This window comes from Perissodus microlepis, chromosome 18 (assembly GCF_051167445.1).
Source record: "Perissodus microlepis isolate ML-2025 ecotype Zambia chromosome 18, ASM5116744v1, whole genome shotgun sequence".
NCBI classification, from domain to species: Eukaryota; Metazoa; Chordata; class Actinopteri; order Cichliformes; family Cichlidae; genus Perissodus; species Perissodus microlepis.
This window is the reverse complement of record NC_140478.1, coordinates 4,613,650-4,633,544: the sequence shown is the minus strand read 5'-3', so window position 1 is coordinate 4,633,544 and position 19,895 is coordinate 4,613,650. Positions and strand designations below refer to the sequence as shown.

General features: G+C 38.5%; 1 protein-coding gene across 2 annotated transcripts; it reads left to right on the top strand.

Moving 5' to 3' along the window:
• Positions 1-10,335: 10,335 nt before the first annotated feature.
• Positions 10,336-19,332, top strand: LOC146367058 (LIM/homeobox protein Lhx8-like). 2 transcript variants are annotated; one of them, XM_084913500.1, is made up of 8 exons: positions 10,336-10,438; positions 11,765-11,923; positions 12,695-12,816; positions 14,121-14,341; positions 14,921-15,021; positions 15,490-15,585; positions 16,085-16,265; positions 18,589-19,332. In XM_084913500.1, the coding sequence occupies exons 1-8, from the start codon at positions 10,406-10,408 to the stop codon at positions 18,663-18,665; spliced, it is 990 nt and encodes a 329-aa protein (XP_084769626.1). In that variant the 5' UTR covers positions 10,336-10,405; the 3' UTR covers positions 18,666-19,332. The 2 variants fall into 2 exon arrangements, with proteins under 2 accessions (XP_084769626.1, XP_084769625.1); XM_084913499.1 differs by lacking the exon at positions 10,336-10,438 and adding an exon at positions 11,220-11,484.
• The last annotated feature ends 563 nt before the right edge of the window (positions 19,333-19,895 follow it).

Here is a 19,895-nt window from a genome sequence, read left to right as displayed (position 1 = left end):
GCATATAAAAACACTCTGGGGCAAAAATACTTTTTTTTTTTTTACACACAAAGCCTGGTAAAACTTTACTAATGCAGTAGTGTAGTAATGCAGAACTTCTTTCAGTTCTTAACCTTTTAACCAAATGCATCTGGGGGATCAGGAGGAGACAGTTCAGCTAGAAATTTAATATTTTCTTCCATTTGTTCTTTATTCTGATCTGTGCTTTTTAATTAAATATTGGATAATTTTTCTTCTTCTGACTTCAGAGAAAGGCATTGAAATGTGCTGTTTACATTGCAGACATCTGACAAATGACAGTGGAAAACCAACCACAGATGTGATGTTTGTCATTGAGCAACACCCCAAAATATTCATACCTGCTTGTTTAATCTTCAGAAATAACAAGAATTTTATAGGGTTATTTAAAATCTGACGAAGCAGGTAGTACTCATAGTGTAGTGGTTTAAACTCAACAAGCATAAAATCCCTGGTTTGCTTCCAGAAGGAGATACAAATCTCTAACCCTAACCCCATAAGGAAGTGTCAAAATCTGCCAAATAAATTTGCTGAGTTAGCCACCACAGTGATCCCAACACAGTGAATAAGGGAGCAGCCAAAAGAAACTTTAAAAAGCACAGTAACTATTTGCTGCTGCAGAAAATGCAGTGATGAGGGTAGTGCTCTAAAGTAAAGCGAATCAACGAGTATGTGAAAATTCTTCTTAAGTACATTTTGAATAACAAGCTAATGTTACTTTGTTTCTGCTATTCGTTTTTGCTTTTGGCCAGAACCATGTTTACCACTATGTAGCATCCTGTTATCTATACAGCAGTCAAAATAAGTTTAAAAAGACAGCACAGTCACAAAATTGCAAGTAAGACAACACAACTTTTGTGAATCACTCCTATTAGCGCTATTTGGGGATTGCTCTCACTTGCCATTTTGCCCTGTTTAGGAAATCTGGCCCATTGTGCGGATGGCAGCATGTATTTACCTTTCAGCACTGGTGATAAAATATTACACATTATTTTCAGCCTATAGTACCACTTAGCCTTCTGGCCTTTTGTTGTCCCTGTCCCAACTTTTGAGATATGTTGCTGCCATCAAATTCAAAATTTGTAATAACATGTTTCAGTTTAAACACTTCTATGTAGTATTGTATATAAAATATTGGTTTTATGAAATTTGCAAGTCATTGCATTGTTTTTTTTAACATTTTACACACTGCCCATTTTCACAGGTTGTTGGTGTGTTGTTACAGAGGGATACTATAAAAACAAAGAATTCAGGTCTTTTTAACCTCCCCAGATGCATTACAGCATTTTCCATTTCAATATGTGAGTGCCGACATCAAAGAGACTGTTGTTCGTTTCCACTGCAATACAGCCACTGAAAATCAGAGGCGACGACTGACTGCACTAATCTCAGTAGAGCACTAGCACGTTAGCTAGCCTCTGAGGAGAGCACACTGTTTCCTTTGGAGCAGAATGGGGAGCTTTGAAAACTCCACAGGGTGAAACGGAGATTCAGTGAGCTTGATGTGAATGACGGGTAAGCAAAACATCTCAGCTAAACTGAAGCCAAGAGAACACATGCAGACTCACGCTTGTAACACAGCAGGAGACAAAGTTAACCTCTTAATTCAGTCCGTTGCATTGTTTTCATCTCCTTTTTGCCACCTGAGAACTTTAGACTGGTAATTATCAATTTTATCAACATCTCTGTACAGTGTTCAGCACAACATCACTCCCTTTCAGCTAAAGATAGTGTACTGAACTGGAATACAGCAGCATAATGAATTGTATGCATCCATCCTCTTCCACTTATCCAGTTCTCATTTGCAGAGTGTGGGGGCTAGAGCCTATCCCAGCTGACGTAGGCTGAAAGGCGGGGTACCCCCTGGACAGGTTGCCACAGAGATTTATAAAATTTTTATCTTGTTAATTTTAATAACAAACAAAACTATAGAAAGACTTGATGAGAATAAGAAATTCTTCGATTGTTACATTAGTCTTTAAAATATTTTCAGTCTCACAATTGAGAACAAGCTGCAACACAAACCTTACAACCACATCAATATTCAGGCCAGTCTTCTTCCTCCCTAGCAGTTCATATCCCGCGAAGCAGGGTCCGCTGTTTTGCATGCCTTCCTCCACTTCTTCCTATCCAGGGCGGGTTCTGGTGTAACATTCGCAGCCTTCATATCATCTTTGATTTGGTCCATCCAGCACTTTTTTGGTCTTCCTCATGGCCTGTTGCCACCCAGATCTAATTGCTGGGCTGTCTTTGCGATGGAGTTCTTATCGCTACGGGCAACATGGCCATACCATCGGAGCCTCGCCTCCCGCATCTTGTCTGTGATCGGTGTCACTCCCCATCGTTTCCTGACATCTTCGTTCCTTGCTCGGTCTAGTCGTGTGAGACCCAGAGGCCACCTCAGCATCTTCATCTCCATGGTGTGAAGGGCTCGTTCGTGCTTGGTCGTCGCTGGCCAGCACTCTGACCCGTAGAGTGCCACTGGGCGCACAATCGACTTATAAACTTTTGCCTTAAGATAGATTGGCATTCTCTTGTCACATAAGACTCCACTGACCTGACGCCACTTCATCCACGCTGCGTTGACTCGGAGTCTGGCGTCTGGTCGAGTTTCGCAGTGATGGTACTGTTGGTCTGGGGGCCCCATTCAAGGTACTCAGTCTTCTTGATGTTCAGGCGCATGCCGTTTTTGGAGAGCCGATCTTTCCACGCTTCTGTTTGGGTTTGCAGGGCTATCAACATTCAGACCAGTACTCCCTAGAATGTACTTAGAGCCCTTGCACATGCAATCTGTCTACATAAAAACACCTGCATCGTGGTTGGCTCAGTCAGATATACTCGCGATCCTTACAACATGATCACATACACTACCACCCAAATGTTTTGGGACCTTTTTTTCCTCTTATCACTAAAGTGATAAAAAAATGAGTGTTAGAATTGTCAATTCAATTTTATTTATACAGCGCCAAATCACAACAACAGTCACCTCAAGGTGCTTTATATTGTAAGGTAGACCCTACAATAATATATACAGAGAAAAAGCCAACAATCATATGACCCCCTATGAGCAAGCACTTTGGCGACAGTGGGAAGAAAAAAGTCCCTTTTAATAGGAAGAAACCTCCAGCAGAACCAGGCTCAGGGAGGGGCGGGCCAATCCTAAATCCCCTTAATGATTAATTTGTCTGTGTACGTCCTTTTTCAGCATCTATTAATTGTGTTCTGTTACCAAATTTGTCCTGGTAAAGGACTGAAGGATCATTAGAAAATATTTTTCCGCCTTAGTGTCTGGTACCTCAGCCCTTGAGAATTAGTTTAAAGGCAAAAGAAAAAAAGAAAAGTTGAACTTGTCTTAAACTCATGTGAATATTCTTGTACATTGCAGCTCTTCCTTGTGGGAAATTGTAAAACAAAAAATCAACAACAAACAGACCAACAAACAAACAGACACACAGGACAAGTAGCTCAGGCTTTTAGAGAAACAGATGCCTTGTAGCTCCTCCACAGGCAGCTGCGGTATCCATACATCAGACTGTGCTAGTCTTTGAAGTGAAGTGATGCAAGAAAGCAGCTCATCATGCTTGTGTCAATGTTACTTTACTTTACCCATGTCTAGAAAGTTCTAATGCATTTCCTACAATGTTCTCTTTACACAATTTAACTTTTTACAGATACTGTAATTTAAATCTGCAATCTCATACATTTCCATTTTTGAAAGGGAATACATGAAGGAGGAAGAAAATAGCAAAATGATGAACGAGAGGAGGAGCATTCATTCATTCACACATTTATGCACACATTTGATCCTCTGAAATACAAGAAATACAACAAGGACCTAGCTCAGGACTGCAGTGAGACTCTCTTTACTGTATCAGTTAATGACAATCCCAATAAAATGAAACTTAATGAAATGCCTCTAGACCAGAAATGGCTCCCCGAGGCCCAGGAATCATCATCATTTCTCTGTATGATGTCATTTCCCTCTGTCAGAATACACCTCTACCCAGCCCCAAGCTGTGTCGCCCGGCAGAATACAACTCATCTGTCACTAGATAATGAGGCCCAGATGTGGTACTCCTCTGGTTACCTCGGCCCCTACCAACTTATCCTTGTTAGAGCAATACAGTACCCAGAATCGTGCTGTTTATTGTACTTGTCCCAGTGTCCTGGAGATTTTTTGGAGCTGAAATAAAATAAGAGAAGGTAATGATGTAGAGATGGACAAACATTATTTGCTTATAGACTATATGGCTGGCTGTGACTTACATTAGCTGGCAGTAGGGCTGGGCCATATCATACCGTTCACGGTAATACCAGTATAATGTTCGGCAACGATAGAAAAATGAAATATTGTGATAGAATATGGGTAAAATGCACATGTGCAGTGCCTTTGTTTTCATACGCACACGGCGGAAAAAGCATGGCGGTGAAAGCAGATCGTTGAATGAAGCGGATGAACCAGAATCGGTTTGTAAAAATGCTGCAAATTCAGTGGTGTGGAACTGGTTTAGCTTTCGTCCGTCAGATACACAACAAAGCACTATTTTTGGTAGAGCATGCTAGCGGGCCGTCGTTATTACTGTGTTTTTTGGAAAATATGGCACACTTAAAATCAATCCTTTGATTTTTCTGAAAATTGACAGTGCCCCTTATAATCCAATGGGCCTTATGTATGAATTCTGGTTGTGTTTACTGACCTCGAAACGATTTTATGTACACGGCGCTTGAAAATCTGTCAAATGTTTTAGTACGACTTTGCTAAGCTACGAACCTGCACCGCTTGATGGATTGTCGGAGCATTACAGCTATCGTAGGCAGGAGCCTCGCAGAGTGATACGTACTGTGCTTCAACATAATATTACCGTATGGTGTGTGTATAACCTCTTTTTAAGTTTTGTGGATATTATACATGGTTATGCTGAGGATATGTCGGCCAGTTTCCACTGGAAATGCCTTTTGGTTAAACTGTCAGCAAGGAATTTGCATTTGCACTGTTAAATTTTTATATAACTTTAATGCACATAAAAAACAGCTGCTTGTTTAAGTAAAAATACATTGATGTTTTTTGGGGTTTTTTGCACTAATAAAGTTGTGGAGTTGTAAAGTATTTTGTCTAGTGTCAATTATATCGTCAGTTATATCGTTATCGCAAATTTTTAAATGTATATCATGATAAATATTTTTGGTCATATCGCCCTGCTCTAGCTGGCAGTCTGTATTACTAAATTGCTTTATCCTATCATGTTTTTTTGTTATCATTTTGCATTCTCCCGTCAGTGCCGGTTGGAGCATTTTTAGTGGAATTACCTGGAAAATAAAAAATCTGGCTTGCTATGTGGAGCAGACATTTCAGACATTTGGTCCAAAAGTAAAAAAGTGGACTTGAGACATTTGGAGAAAATCGTATAGTGATGTTCACACTAAATGACAAGCAAAGTTTCACCACCTATTACTGATTTGAATACAGTCATGTTGGAAACCCATGAATATTCAGCTCAGTAATGTATTTGTTTTAACTTATGATGAATCCTATTATTCTGCTCACTTCTCTCTAACCCCCACCTGGAGAGCTACGCAAATTTTTCACCCAAGTTGAAAAGGTTTGACACGCACAAATTTGTGTCATACTAATAAGCCATATTTCACAGACTGTGTATGCAATCACGTGTCACAAAAACTTTGCATTTGGTGAACATACCAAGAACCTTGTGCTCTGAACGTTAGGTAGCTGTTGTGTGGCTTCAAAACTATCACATCACTTGTTAATTTCATACTGTTAATGTATGTCAGCGACCTTACCCCCATGCTTACTGTTTTTCATGGAAACATGACAAAACATCAATGCTTGTGGGGAAGAGAAGAGTAGACATACGGACACATTTTGCATTTGATGTCAAGGAAAATAAGAGGCTTTGTAAACACTACATATTTAAGTAAACTGAATCAACTTTAGATTTAGTCAACAATAATCTTGTGATACTAAATCAACTAAAACTTAAAGAATTTAAAAACCAACGTCAGCCATTGCCCTAAACTAAACTAAAATGTTCAAAACCTCTCAGCGCATCAAAATGAGAACATATTTCTCCCGTTCTATCGCCGCATTCTCTTCATAGGCTCTCTGTTAAATCCAGAATTGAATTTAAAATCCTTCTCAATGCATACTAGGTCTGGAATAATCGTGCCCCATCTTATCTTAAAGACCTAATATTATCATATTGATCAAATAAAGCACTTCACTCTCAGACTGCGGCTTTACTTGTTGTTCCTAGAATATTTACCAAGCTGTGCGTTTGTAGCTAGCAAGCTGTGCGTTTGGTGTATTTGCAGTTAGTGAGCTGCTTTATTGACCAACGCTTGAGTTTTGTTTGTTTTCCTTAAATGGTGATAGCGGCTTGTCCGTCTCTTTTAGTTGAGCTACTTTAATAAAACTATTTAATTTAACCCTTTTGCCTCCTTGACTCCTTTTCCTGACCCGGACACTTTTTGTTACTTCCCCCTCACCGCCTAGACCCCTCAGGGGAACGTAACAGTCTTTATCTTAAAATATAAAGCGCCTTGAGGCAACTGTTGCTGTCACTCTCTGTCTCACACACACACACTCGTTTTTATATCTTAGTGAGGATATGTAATTGACATAATGCTTATCCTAACCATCAAAAATAAAGGATTAACTCTAACCCTTAGCCTAAACCATAACCTAACTGTAACCCTGACACTAAAACCACATTTTGACTTTCAAAAATGCCTTCAAACTCACGAGGACAGGCACTTTTGTCCTCAAAGTGACCTTTGGTCCCCACAAGTATAGTAACATTCCAGTTTTTGGTCCCCACAAAGATTTCTAAAGAGGTATACACACACACATATATATCCACGCACACACAAAGTGCTGCCCTGCCTAATTGTAACCGTCTGTAGAGTTTCCAGTGTACAGAATGAAAGGACCACCGTCTTCCAGTCATGTTCTTCCATCCATACCTGTCACAACACTTCCTGCCAGGGGTCAGATAACCTATGGAAACCTAGCAGTTGGCGAGGAAGGTGGTCTCCTCTCTCAAGCACACGTTCAGTGAGCAGACATGATGCACGCAGTCCCAACCGATCTTTCAGCAGCAACTCTCTGACATTCAGCTAAATCATCTCAGATAAACTTGCACACAAACACACAAAGATGTACAGAGACACACCCGTACTGAGAAAACTTCCAAGTAGCGAGATAAGCCATAGCATGTCACAGGCAAATTAAAAGCAAAAGCTGCCTTAAACCAAAAATAACTGTGTGTTTTTATGATGCTGGGATGTTTATGACCAAAGAGGGAAACCAAGCCCATTGACAAACACTGCCACTGCTCACGAACTCTGACTTAATGACAGTAAACTTGCCACTGTGTAGGGGAGGGGGACAGGGCACTGGGCTTCTGCTCCTGCACAGAGGCCAGTAGTTATTAGAATATTTTACAGTGACATTAAGACAAATAAAACATTTGCTTGCATAGTGTTGATGCAGTTTTGCAGTAAATCATTGTATGTATGAGTATAAATGTTTGAGAACATCTCACATGTCCTCAACTGGAAGCTTCATTGACATGAGATTAATGCATATTGCTGCAAATAAAATAAATAAAGCCTGAAGAAAGCTGTAGTAGGTGCAGGGGGTAACTCTTTTGCAAAAACAGTGTTTTCTGTTTAAGAATGATAGCCATTCATGGCTTTGACTTAGCATGGAACACACTGTAGTTTTACTAAATGTTCATTAGCCTGAGCTTATTTTGGCAGAACATTTAAAGTGGATATTTAAAGTGAAAGGAAAGAAAAGCAAGATCAAACTAATTCTGCTACAAAGATTTTATTAGAGTTACCACATGTTGACTGTCCGACTATTAATTTTCAAATTTAATGTCAGATGTCATGCAAATGCAAACAGGGCAGTTTTTGGTTTGTTTTTTGAAGGAGCTGAACCATTCAGTTCCATTCAGATTTGTAGAGAAGAAGCAAGTAAGGGTTTGCATGTCTGTAATCAGCATCACTGGGAGATAAACATCCTCTTACATCAGCTTCAGTGTGTGTGTTTAAGAGAGAGAGATGAGTTACAGTAGAGTTATGTTTGCCCAAGGGAAACTACATCTTAGAGAGGCATTTTGGGTCTCTACATTGGGTGCTGATAGGGAGGTTAGGCCATTTTTCAAGAGTTTGTCCAATTACAATTACTCCCAGAGATTTTCTGGTAAAATTTAAAATCTTTTTATGTAAAACTCCATGAATATTCTAGACACAAAAAGACAGGAACTTTATTAGATTTAACCTTTTACAACATTATCTGTCATTTTGGTGTACTCTGAAGTTATAATGATAAGTTCCATCCATCCATCCAGGCTGGAGGCTGTCTCCGTTACCATAGGGCGAGAGGCAGGGTACAGCCTGGAGAGGTCAGTCTGTCAAAGGGCTAACACAGTCACACTCACATTCACACCTATGGGCAATTTAGAATCACCAATTAGCTCTGCCTCCCATTCAACTTTTTGGTTGATTTGGAATGTGTGAGGAAGCCAGACCACCTGGATGGAACCCACTCAGACACGGGGAGAGCAGGCAAAGTCCACACAGAAAGGGCCCAGTCACATGGTGGATTTGAACCTTCTTGCTGAGAGACAAGAGTGCTAACCACTGCACAAATGTTACTCGCCATTCCTCCAGTAGGGCAAAAAAATATCAGAAATGCCTGTTTCACTGAAAAAGTTATGTTCATTTTAATGACAGTACCATCTTATGACAAAGATACAATACTCCGTCTGTTAGACAGTTTAACAAGTTTATGTTCCTAGAAAGTGCTGACAAAGACCGTTCCATTTAATATGTTCATACATTCTTATAGCTATTTCAGAAAAAGTCCAGATGACATCCATTAATAACTGAATGTTTTGTGGTGCTGCTACTTTCATATTTCACATTATAGTTTTTAAAGCAGACTTTTCTGTTCAGGGTTAAGCACACATCAAGCCATTAAATTCCACGTCAAAGATACAATTTTAGAAGTCTGAGGGGGCTGCGGTATTGGGTTGCATATGCAGATAAGACCCGAAGGAATTCTTGACCTGCCTCTTGATTCTCCATTCAGAAAGTGCCCTCTGAGAATGTTTTCATTCATGCTTTTTCGACCCCAATCTTTGGTCAGCCTTCATCTTTACTTAATGTCTCATAGGGTAATCGTCAAAGAATGGATGTGTGTATGTGGGGGGGCACATCTCTTTTTTAAAGGGGACAATAAAAGGTACATGAAAAGTCATGAAAGTGTTGTGATAATATTGCAATAAATAGCTTAACTTTCAATATTTATTTGTAGTTATAAATATAGACACACTGTATTTCAATGCTGCACAGCAAAAGAACAGCAGGGTCACTTAATTTAATTCATTAAAACTGTTGTTCTAATGTACTGTGAGCAGTTTTGAAGGATTAAATCAACAACTTTAGCTGCTGCTCAGATGGTGTGGATGTCTAAATAAATATAATTCAGCGCCCAAACACAACCTGTGATGTTTTCTTTAGGTCCCTAATGACAAGGAAGGAAAAGATGAAGAGTGGTGATAAAGTCCGGCTGGGCTTAACTGAACCTATAAGTGTCTCTCACAAGAAAAGATTTATGAAGGTTCATTTTTGTAAGAAGATTTTCTCGAAGTGATGCAGCATGTTTTTTTCCAGGTTATGAGAAATAAACTAAATGATATAAACCGAAATCTTGTGATTCCATATAAAATCCTGGGTTAGATGTTTTCGACTGAAAAGCTGTCTGCTGTAAATTCCCTTTCTACACTGTCAGCGTGCAATTATTAACATTTTTCCCAAGTACAATACTGTAAAGTCGTTTTCCAGTAAATAACTGTATATTACATTGCGTCATGGGAATTTTCCAAATCAAATTCGTTTTACTGGACCTATTGCTATATTTTAAGCAAAAATGGGGGAAAAAAATGTCTTCTAAAAATTAAATTTTGGCTCATTTCTTTGTAATTTCAGTCAACAATTTGTAAATTTTCACTGACTGACATTGATATCTAAAGTTTTGAGGCCTTAAAGCTCACGATTCATCAATATCAATATAAGTATTTTTGTTCTTAATTTAACAATAACGATTTAAACCAATCTACCCGAAATGGAGTTCTTGCTACAGCGGGCGGTCTCAGACTAACGCAGTGGGAGGTGCGCCGGTCTTTCTCTGTCGGGTTTTTTTTTTTTTTTTTTGCAACAAGTGGTAAGAAGAGAAACAAACCTCTGACCGTCACAATAAAGCAGGCGAGTCGGCAGAAGCGCGGTGGACTAATAAAACAAGGAGGGTAAAACAGCGAACCGCTGCTGCTGTGAACATCTGGCTGAACGGGGATGCTTCATGAAAATGTTTAACTGTGTGTCCAACAGCGTGGTGAGTACAAATCTATCATTAAGTCACATTCTGTAAGTTAATCACAGGTAAAACAAACTTCGTACGAGCTTATAGTTATTTATTATTATTATCATCATCATTATTATTATTATGTTTATTTCGGAAAATGAGTTACATAATATTTTCAAACAGACTCGTTACATTTCAGCTGCCCTGTATCCCAGTGCTCATTTACAACGAACAATTGACGAATGTGGGCCAGCAACCTAAATTAGCTTAGTGAAATTTTAAGATACCCCAAATATAATGCAATATTTGAAGTTAGAGGGTTCAGCGAGCTTTTTGCCGGTAAAATATTTTGTTTTCGATAAAGTCAGGTACAGGCTTCTAAAAAAGTGACACATTTTCTTCTATTTGCATAAGTTCCGCATCACAGTACATAAATAAAATAAAATAAAACGAAATATAAATATTTATTCATGCAGACGTTAGCAATATAAATACAAAATAAAGACGGGCACCTTCACGTTTCATATTTTCGTAGCCTACGCCATGTAGCTACACTTTCAAAAAGGTAATAGAAAGGGGGGGGAGCCTGATTTGTGACCTGACTCTGAAAGACTGTTGCCAAGTGCAGACTGTAGCGTGACAAGCATACAGTGGTCTTTAGCCTGTGCACGTGCGTTACTAAACACACAATTAGTCAGAATTAAATTCAGCTGTGCGCGAGGCCGCTCTACATGCGGTCCCACGAGCTGCTAATTGAACATATACGTCCTCTTTTCCCCACAATGCTAATAGAATATTTTAAGTCATGTGTGGGCTTCCGTAATAAAAATAATATTTAGCTCGACACCATGACTGGACCCATGTCTACTTAAATAAAATAAATGCACACTCATACCTATAGAAAGCGAAGGCTAATCTCGATGGTTGTCATATGAGGACGACATAACTTTTACTAGGTGCCAGTCAGGCTAGTGCGTCACTCCAGACTTATGGCTGACACCATGTCAGAAGAAGAAAGGCCATCGACGGAGGTTGTTTTCACTCAGCTACAACAAGGACATATTTATAGCGACACAGTAGGTGTTTCACTGTCAAATTAACTGCGTTTTCTTTTTCCCGTGGGGATAACAGCTTGAGACAGACACAGAAATTGCAAGGAGCACGCGTGAGTGTACGCATTTGAGTAGCAAATGTACATAAAACAAACGCAATTAATTTTTAAATTGACTTATGCTCCTAAATTTCGTGACACATTTGAGGATATTTTTAAAAGTGTAAAGTTCTTTTTTTGCTGTCCCTTTTTAATCATTTTGATTTATATTTATTTTTTACTCTGGGGACTGTTATTTCTAATAGGGCTCCTCTGGTCCCGATGATATTTTTGATGAGGACTCTTACTCTCCGTCCTCCCTTTCCTCGTCCTCTTCGTCTGCGGTCCCCACCGAGGTCTGTGTGCAGGGGAAACCGGTGTGCACCTCCTGCGGCCTGGAGATAGTGGACAGATACCTCCTGAAGGTCAAACTAACATACTGTGTCTGGCCAAAATATCACTGACAACACTTCCAAACTAGGCCAGTTTTAATACAAAGCAGTCCAGTTATCATTCTTAGAAAAGGGGGGAAAAAGTAGTTCAGATATTTTCAGCACTTGTCAGCTTTCTTTTAATAGAGTTGTACAGCAAAGTTGCCTCTCTTTATAGCTAAATGTGGATTTGATTGTCCTACAAGAGGAATTAAATCATTTTGAGGGTTTATTAATTTTGAAAACTGATATAAATATATGAGCTAGCCTAAGCAGAACAAGTATTTCTGCAATTTCACACAGCACATTAATGCTTCGTACTAATCTTCACCCTCAGAAAATAAAGTATTTAATTTTGCCCGTAGGTTTATGATCGCCTTGTCATTGGGGTCACAGTTCTTAAGGTACAGCTGTTGAACCCTTGGCATGGGGTCCTCTTTGTGCTTTAGAGGGCAGTACTGATACATTGACTTTTTTTTTTATTTTTATATTTGTGTTTGTAAAATTAAGATGCATAAATCTCATTGTATCTGTACTGTCCTTTAAAGTACTCCAATGTACATTTGGTATTATTTTGGAATTGGAATCACACCACAAAAGGCTTATTAATTATCAAATGAGAACAATAATATCTCATTGCATTCAGAAAAATAAAAGCATTACCAATAATTCCAGGAGCCTCTATGGTCTTTAGTAATGATGATAGAATATACTTTGGAAGGGTATTGAAATAATTCTAAACTCTGTCAAAATTTGAAATCCTAGGTCAATAATCTGTGCTGGCACGTGCGCTGCCTCTCATGCAGTGTGTGTAAGACTTCGCTGGGCCGACACGTGAGCTGTTACATCAGAGACAAAGAGGTTTTCTGCAAACTCGACTACTTCAGGTACATCACACACGCACACCACCTGTGTCCTATATATGCAGTTAGTTCTATTCTAAATGTGAATTGTATAAAATGTCAGACTGTGGGAATCTGGGACTCAAGAATAGTTTAACATTATTGGTATATGATTTTTTTTTTCTGTCAAGCAGTCAAAGGACACACAGGTTTGCTATTCAAAATGTAATAATAATAATAATAATAATAATAATAATAATGGATTGCATTTGTATAGCGCTTTTCGGGGCCCTCAAAGCGCTTTACAATTACAAAAATGTAGCTTTCACTTCACCCCAAAAGATCATAAAGATTTTATCCAAAACATGAAGGAATGGAAAATGAGCTTAAACAAAACAATTTGGCTAGAAGAACAAGAACACTATAACAAACTGACCTAACCAAATGCTTATCCTAACAGAGGAAACCATTCTGAATGCAAAGAGGTGGGGACTATGCCCCCAGGTAATTTTTTAATATAATTTAATGTAAGATTTTGTTGCATATATAATATTCATATTTTTATAGTACACATCTAGTCTTTAAGTAATGATATCAAAGAGCATAAAACTATCTGATCTGTGTGTTACGTGCATGAATTAATTTTAGTCAGAATCGACTGACTGGTGAAAATATTTAGCACCTCGCAATTGGGCTGCCTTTTGCTTTCAGTTGTTTAGAAACTTCCTGTCATTTCCATCCTGTTTAAATTTTGACTAATAGTTAATATTTGGCAGAGGGAGACTATTCCAACTGACTAAAACATGACTCTTAAGGAAGTCCAAATAACGTATGACACATCAACTTCTCTTGTTAGGGGATAAGAAGGGCAAGCTGCTGCAGCTTATCCCCAAATGCATCACTGGAGAAGAATATGTTTGTTTCAAATGGATTGTCTGGTCATATTCATCACATCTGCGATCAGGTACACATGCACTTTGATCTCAGATGATGACTGATATCAGCCCTCATGCAGGCATGTCAGGGCCGGGCTGCTACACATGCAGCACATACTGGGGCATGTAGGCAATGTGGGTACAGTGAACTGACAGGAAAGGCTAAAAATGTCAATGGATTATGCCTTAGACATTATAATTGGTAACAAAATCTTGTTTGGGTGAGGGTTTTCATTTTTGTTTATTTTGTTTGTTTGGTTTTTTTTTTTTATTTTAAGTACAGGAAAAATGTAAATGACTTTTTTTTTTTTTTTTTTTTTTTTTTAAATGGGGTATCAAGGATGGACTGAAAACCTGAAGAAAGTCTTTCATAGATAAATACAGATTTTTTTTTCTTTTCTTCCTTTGTTCCAGGCGGTATGGGACTCGCTGTGCCCGTTGTGGGCGTAACATCCATTCTAGTGACTGGGTGCGTCGGGCGAGAGGTAGCACCTTCCACCTGGCTTGTTTCTCCTGCACCTCGTGTAAACGCCAGCTTTCTACAGGGGAAGAATGTGGACTTCTGGAGAATCGAATCTTCTGCCGGCCACACTATGATATTATGATGGAGAATCTCAAACGAGCCAAGGAAAACAGTGAGTGTATGGATGGACAAGGGTCCGATCTGAATTACAGCAAACAGTAAAATTATTGTGAAACTAATATTACACCCCCCCCCCCAAAAAAAAAAAAAAAAAAAAAATTTAAAATTCAACTTTGCCATGTAAACTATTTTTTGGAAGGCTTTCCAAAAAAAACTATGGTTAGAATACTCCAGACATTACAGTTCAATGCCATGCTTGCTTGCATTGGCATTTTAGTTTCACTCGAACATCAAATACTTGAATAAATGTCTCAAGGATAGAAATGAAAATATTAGAAGTTCTTAGTAACACCCACTTTGAAAATATATCTGTACTGCTAACATGAATGCTTCTGCCTGTCACAATATCACACCGAACCTTAACAAACTCTGCAGTGAGACAGCTGAATCCTCCTGTTACCACTATGTCACACATACTGAAAAATGATATAGCCTGACCCTGTACAAAAAGACACCTTTCTAACACATGGGTCTTCTAGATGGAACTCGTGTTCCGCTGATGTCCGCAGGGCATCTGATCTCAAATGGGACCAGTCATTTAAAATGTCCTTTAATCCTGTTTTTCTTAAAGAACAACCAAAAAATGAAGAGATGGCAGACAAAGATGACCTTAGCATTTTGCCCAAGCCAGCTAAGAGGGCCAGGACCAGCTTCACTGTGGACCAGTTACAGGTGTTGTCCACTTTTTTTTTTCTTCTTTTTTTTCTGTGTGCTAACTCCTGCATTGCCATTAGACCATTTACACTTAAAAGTGTCACAACAAGTGCAACCACTAGCATGAGTGACTAAAATAATAGCACTTTGTCTTTTTTCATGTCTACATTTTTAATATCCAGTGAATACTTTGTTCTTCTGTGAGAGAACACTGTTAAGTTACTGTTTTAATATTAAAGTGATGGCTGTGTATGATTGTATGGTGACTAGTGAATGTTACTGGGGCTCTGTTTGCTGAGTGTGTTCAGAGGAAAGAACAATATAAGCCAGTGATATTTGTTCAGCTTATTTTGATGTTTTTCTGCCCTCTAGTGGCAATTGAACACCATAGCACTCTGCTACCATGGTCTGTTAAAATAACAGTGAAACTCATCTTAGATTTCAGTGATGTAAACATTTACTCATCTGTCATCTCCACTTGTTTAGGTGATGCAGACCCAGTTTGCTAAAGATAACAACCCAGATGCACAGACGCTGCAGAAGCTGGCAGAGAGAACTGGACTCAGCCGCAGGGTTATTCAGGTAAAGCAGACCTGAATGACAATACTAAACGACTGCAGGGAGGTCCTGCAATAAGGTGTCACAGGATTAAGTGAGCAAATTTAGCAGTCCCTTTGAAATAATGCATGCTTAGTTGGTTGGAGTGAACAAATTTTGGGTCATAATTAAATTCTGTGGGTGGCAATTTTTGTAAGAATTTTAAAGTTTGCAGTAACTGTCAGATTTCTTCATAACTGGTCATAACATATGTGTAACTTTTGGTGCATTGCTTTGCGCTAATTGTCGGATTAATGTAAACAGTTAGAATCTGGAGCTAAATCCAGAATTTAAAATGCCAGCAAGTAACATAATGAACTTGCAATGTTCGAGTTTTCCCTCAAGTTGAGGATAGTGAGAAATCCAGGGTATTTGCACTGTTGATGTCTGGACATTTTTCTGTGTGAAGAAAAACAATCCCCTGCTCTTTCAAGGGAAACCATCACTCCAAGACCAGCGAGTAATCCAGGCTTCTTTCATACAGGTTTGGTTTCAGAACTGCCGAGCTCGTCAAAAGAAGCACATTAACCCAAATCCTGCCCAGTCAACAATGATGACATCACTTGCTCCTGGTCAGCTGTCTCCACCGTTGATGGATGATCTCCAGTATAGCACCTATATTTCTCCAGATGCACCTCTCCTCACCACACTGACCTATATGGATGGTAAGCAGTGTTGTGAGGGTTACTTTTAAAATGTATTCCATGACAGAATACATGCCCCAAAATGTATTTTGTAACGTATTCCATTATGTTACTCAATGAGAGTAACATATTCTCAATACTTTGGATTACTTAATATATTCTCATGTTTTTTACAACTACATGAATGTACTATTGCTGTGTGATTTATTACTTTTACTGAAGGTTATTTGCCATACCAATACCAACTAGATTTTAAATCTTAATATAAAATGAGTAACAGTAGGTTGACATTAGGTAAGGCTGCACTTTTTGCAGCGATCTCGCATAGAAAACTATTCCACACTTGTAAAACAGGTTCGCGGCTCTGAGCTGTAAAGGCGTAAAACCGTAAAGGGACCTCTGGCTAATATGTCGGGTTCGTGTCGGGCTCGTAGCTGAAAACTAGCTTTACTTTGTTGTCTGGGTCAGCTTTGCTAGTGAGAGACAGAGAGAGGCGTTGAAAGGCTGCTCCAAAGGAACTTATTGTTTCGGAGGAAAACACGAACACAGTGTACAGTTGAGTCTTAATAGCGTACTTACAACTGGGCTCGTCAGGCACTCTTTTTGTCTGCAGTGGTTATTATTATATTTACGTGCTTCCATCTCCGCTTTCTGGTCGGTGACAACTCGTACTTTTCAACTCCCCTTTTTCTCCCTCCCTCACTCACAGACACATAACGGGTATGGCAGTCCATTCTCCCTGCAGCACGGACTACACTGCCCATGAAGCTACATTCTTTAAGGCGATGCTTGTAACACGCTGCCTAATGCTTTCATATTAAATCATTTTTGTGAATAATTTTTTTAAAAAAATATTTCTTCACGTCATTATGCGGTCTGCAAGTAGAGGTGACATGAGCCGCGAGATTGAGACACAGACATTAGAGCCTCTTAATGCGCGTTTTGTTTGGGTGTCCACCGGCATGGAAAACTAAAAATAGAGAGAGCATAGCCTAACATATGAAACAGGAAAATACTGCCTTGTAATCCATTCATTTGAACAAAGTAACTGTATTCTGAACAGAGATAGGCAGTAACGCCTAACGCGTTACTGTAATCCGAAAAGTAAGGGATTACTATTGCAAAAACGGTAATTAGATTACCGTTACTTTCCTGTAGGAACGCTGCGTTACTAAAACCGTGATTTTTTTTTTTTTTTTTTTTTTTTTTTTTTTGCTAGAATGTCTCATGACAGTGACATAAGCAAGTGCAACGTTTGTGACAACAGCTGTGTGCAGATCAACAATGGATAATATATCGAGTGCAGAGAGAGTATGAGCGTGCAGCGTTTAAAGCGTGGAAGTACTGACCTTACTTTAAGTTTCATTCCATAAAAAGTGACAAAAACATTAGCATCCATTGTGCCTGGAAAGAAAACTTCTTTTTACAGCGAAAAAACCCCCTAAACTTCCAAGCAAGCACCGAGTGCGCTATGACATAATGGGAAATTCACAGAGAAACTCGCGGATTCTTCCACTGACAGCTGCGGCACACCTGCACCAGGGTAAACCTCCGCCTACCCCACTCCTGCTTTACAGGTGAAAACAGAGCAATAGGACCGCGAGTCTTTCATTTTATTTATTTTCTGCTGTGTTTTACTTGCATCTATTTGAAAGAGTGAGTGTAAACACACAAAAAAAAATTATTATTTTATGTGCTGGAATGTGCAGAAAAAAGGTTTAAATATTAAACAAATTTCTTCCAGTCAGAGAATGTTGCATATAATTACATTTTTGCTTGATGCATAAAGTTAAAAGATTAAAACTAATAAAACAAGTTTTAAAAAAGGAGACTTTTCCATTTGATTACATTTATACGATGGATTATGTAGAAAAAGTAGAATTGGGCTGAAAGATCTAAGTAACTAAGTAATTCATTACTTTTGAAAATAAGTAATCAGTAAAGTAACGGGATTACTTTTTTGGGGAAGTAATCAGTAATTAGTTACTGATTACTTTTTTTCAAGTAACTTGACCAACACTGATTCTGAATACCACCTTCTTAAACAGTTGCGTATTTAAAATACAAAATATGAGTAATGGTGGTACATGTATTCTGTTACTCCCCAACACTGATGGTAATACGGTCATTGCTATGCTGATCAGTCTTTGAATCTACCAATACGCAGGAAACTCAGAGCTAAGGTAATCTCTGCATCACTTGCTGATAGTTTGAAGGAATCCCATTTTCAGTACTGGGAATCAATTATTGTTGTTAAAATCAAAGTCTGAGATCTTGTCAGAAACCATGCTTATTTACCGACATCTATGATCATTGGATAACTTTGAGTTTGTTACTTCCACAGTCCAAACTCCAGACCCACTTCTGCTGCAGCCACACATGTCCCATTCACTGACACAACTGCCAGTCAGCCATGCCTAAGCTTCAACCTGCTGCGTGAAAAATAAAGCCACTGGTTCCTTCATGGTTGGATGATGAGCAAATAATAGAGAGTCAGAGGAGTTGGTTTAAAATGAATTCGCAAGGACTGGATGGGTTAAATTCATTGTCCAGCATATGAAGAGTACTGAATTTACACTGCTGCCTAATGTAAGCAGACACTTCATCAGCTCAAGTTACTGCATTAATTTCATGAAATGAAATGGATGAGAATTAATGTGAAAACTGATGTTTGTAAGATGAGACTTTTGTTAATGTGTTAAATTTAATTTATTTGAAGGATTTGATGAGATAAGGCACTTTGTTTGAAAATGATGTAAAATTGCTTGTTTGCTTTTTTTTTTTTTTTTTTTTGAGTGATGTTTTTGTTAAGGTTAAAGAACAACTGGGGATGGGATTTAAAATGCTTTTTTTCCTGTCTTATGACTACTAGAAAAGTCAGGATTGAGTTACACTACTAACAGTCTTTTTTTTGTTGTTGTTGCAAAGATAAACATGTAGAATACATGTTTTGTATATTAAAAAGCAAATGTAAACAAAACGTCAGTATTCTCCAGCTGACACTGAAAGTGTTATTGACTAAAATTAAATGAACACTTGTTGCTCAGTAGTGATATTCTTAAGAAAAGTAATACAGTAAATGTGTTTAATAAATGAATGCTAGATTCTAATAGAATCTGTATGAACTACACACTGAGTGAGTGTATACATATCCATGCACATATCCAATACCACAAATATACAGAAAGCCAATCAAAAGTCTACACTGCACTCTTGTAGGATATAGAAACTATGATTTGATAATTTGAGTGATGGCTGTTGGAACAACGTTGTTTTTATACCGTGGTGTTCTTTGGGAGTATGAGCTTTTATAAAGAAGAACGAATATGAAACTATATAAAGGGTGTGTGTTGTAAAGCAGCTAACTGCTGTAACTGATATACCAGGGATTTTCAAAAACCCCTTAATGGACCACACACACACACAGAGAGCAAAATCTCCAGTGTTAAATTAACACTAGAGAGTGTCTATATGGGTCCACACCTCTGAGTGTTAAATACAACACTGTTGAGTGTTAAATTAACACTTTTGACAGTGTTATAGGTTTAAAAGTATAACCTAGTCAGTTTTGAAGATTAACAATGGCTAACACTGAGCAGTGCTGATTTTCTAACACTGGAAAATAACTCAAAATGTTAGAAATATTCCAGA

Coding starts and splice junctions, on each gene's coding strand:
- LOC146367058 (XM_084913499.1), top strand. CDS start 11,398: ATGGCTGACACCATGTCAGAAGAAGAAAGGCCATCGACGGAGGTTGTT. Junction 14,342..14,920: donor CAAACGAGCCAAGGAAAACA/GTGAGTGTATGG, acceptor TTTTTCTTAAAG/AACAACCAAAAAATGAAGAG. Junction 15,586..16,084: donor TCAGCCGCAGGGTTATTCAG/GTAAAGCAGACC, acceptor TCTTTCATACAG/GTTTGGTTTCAGAACTGCCG.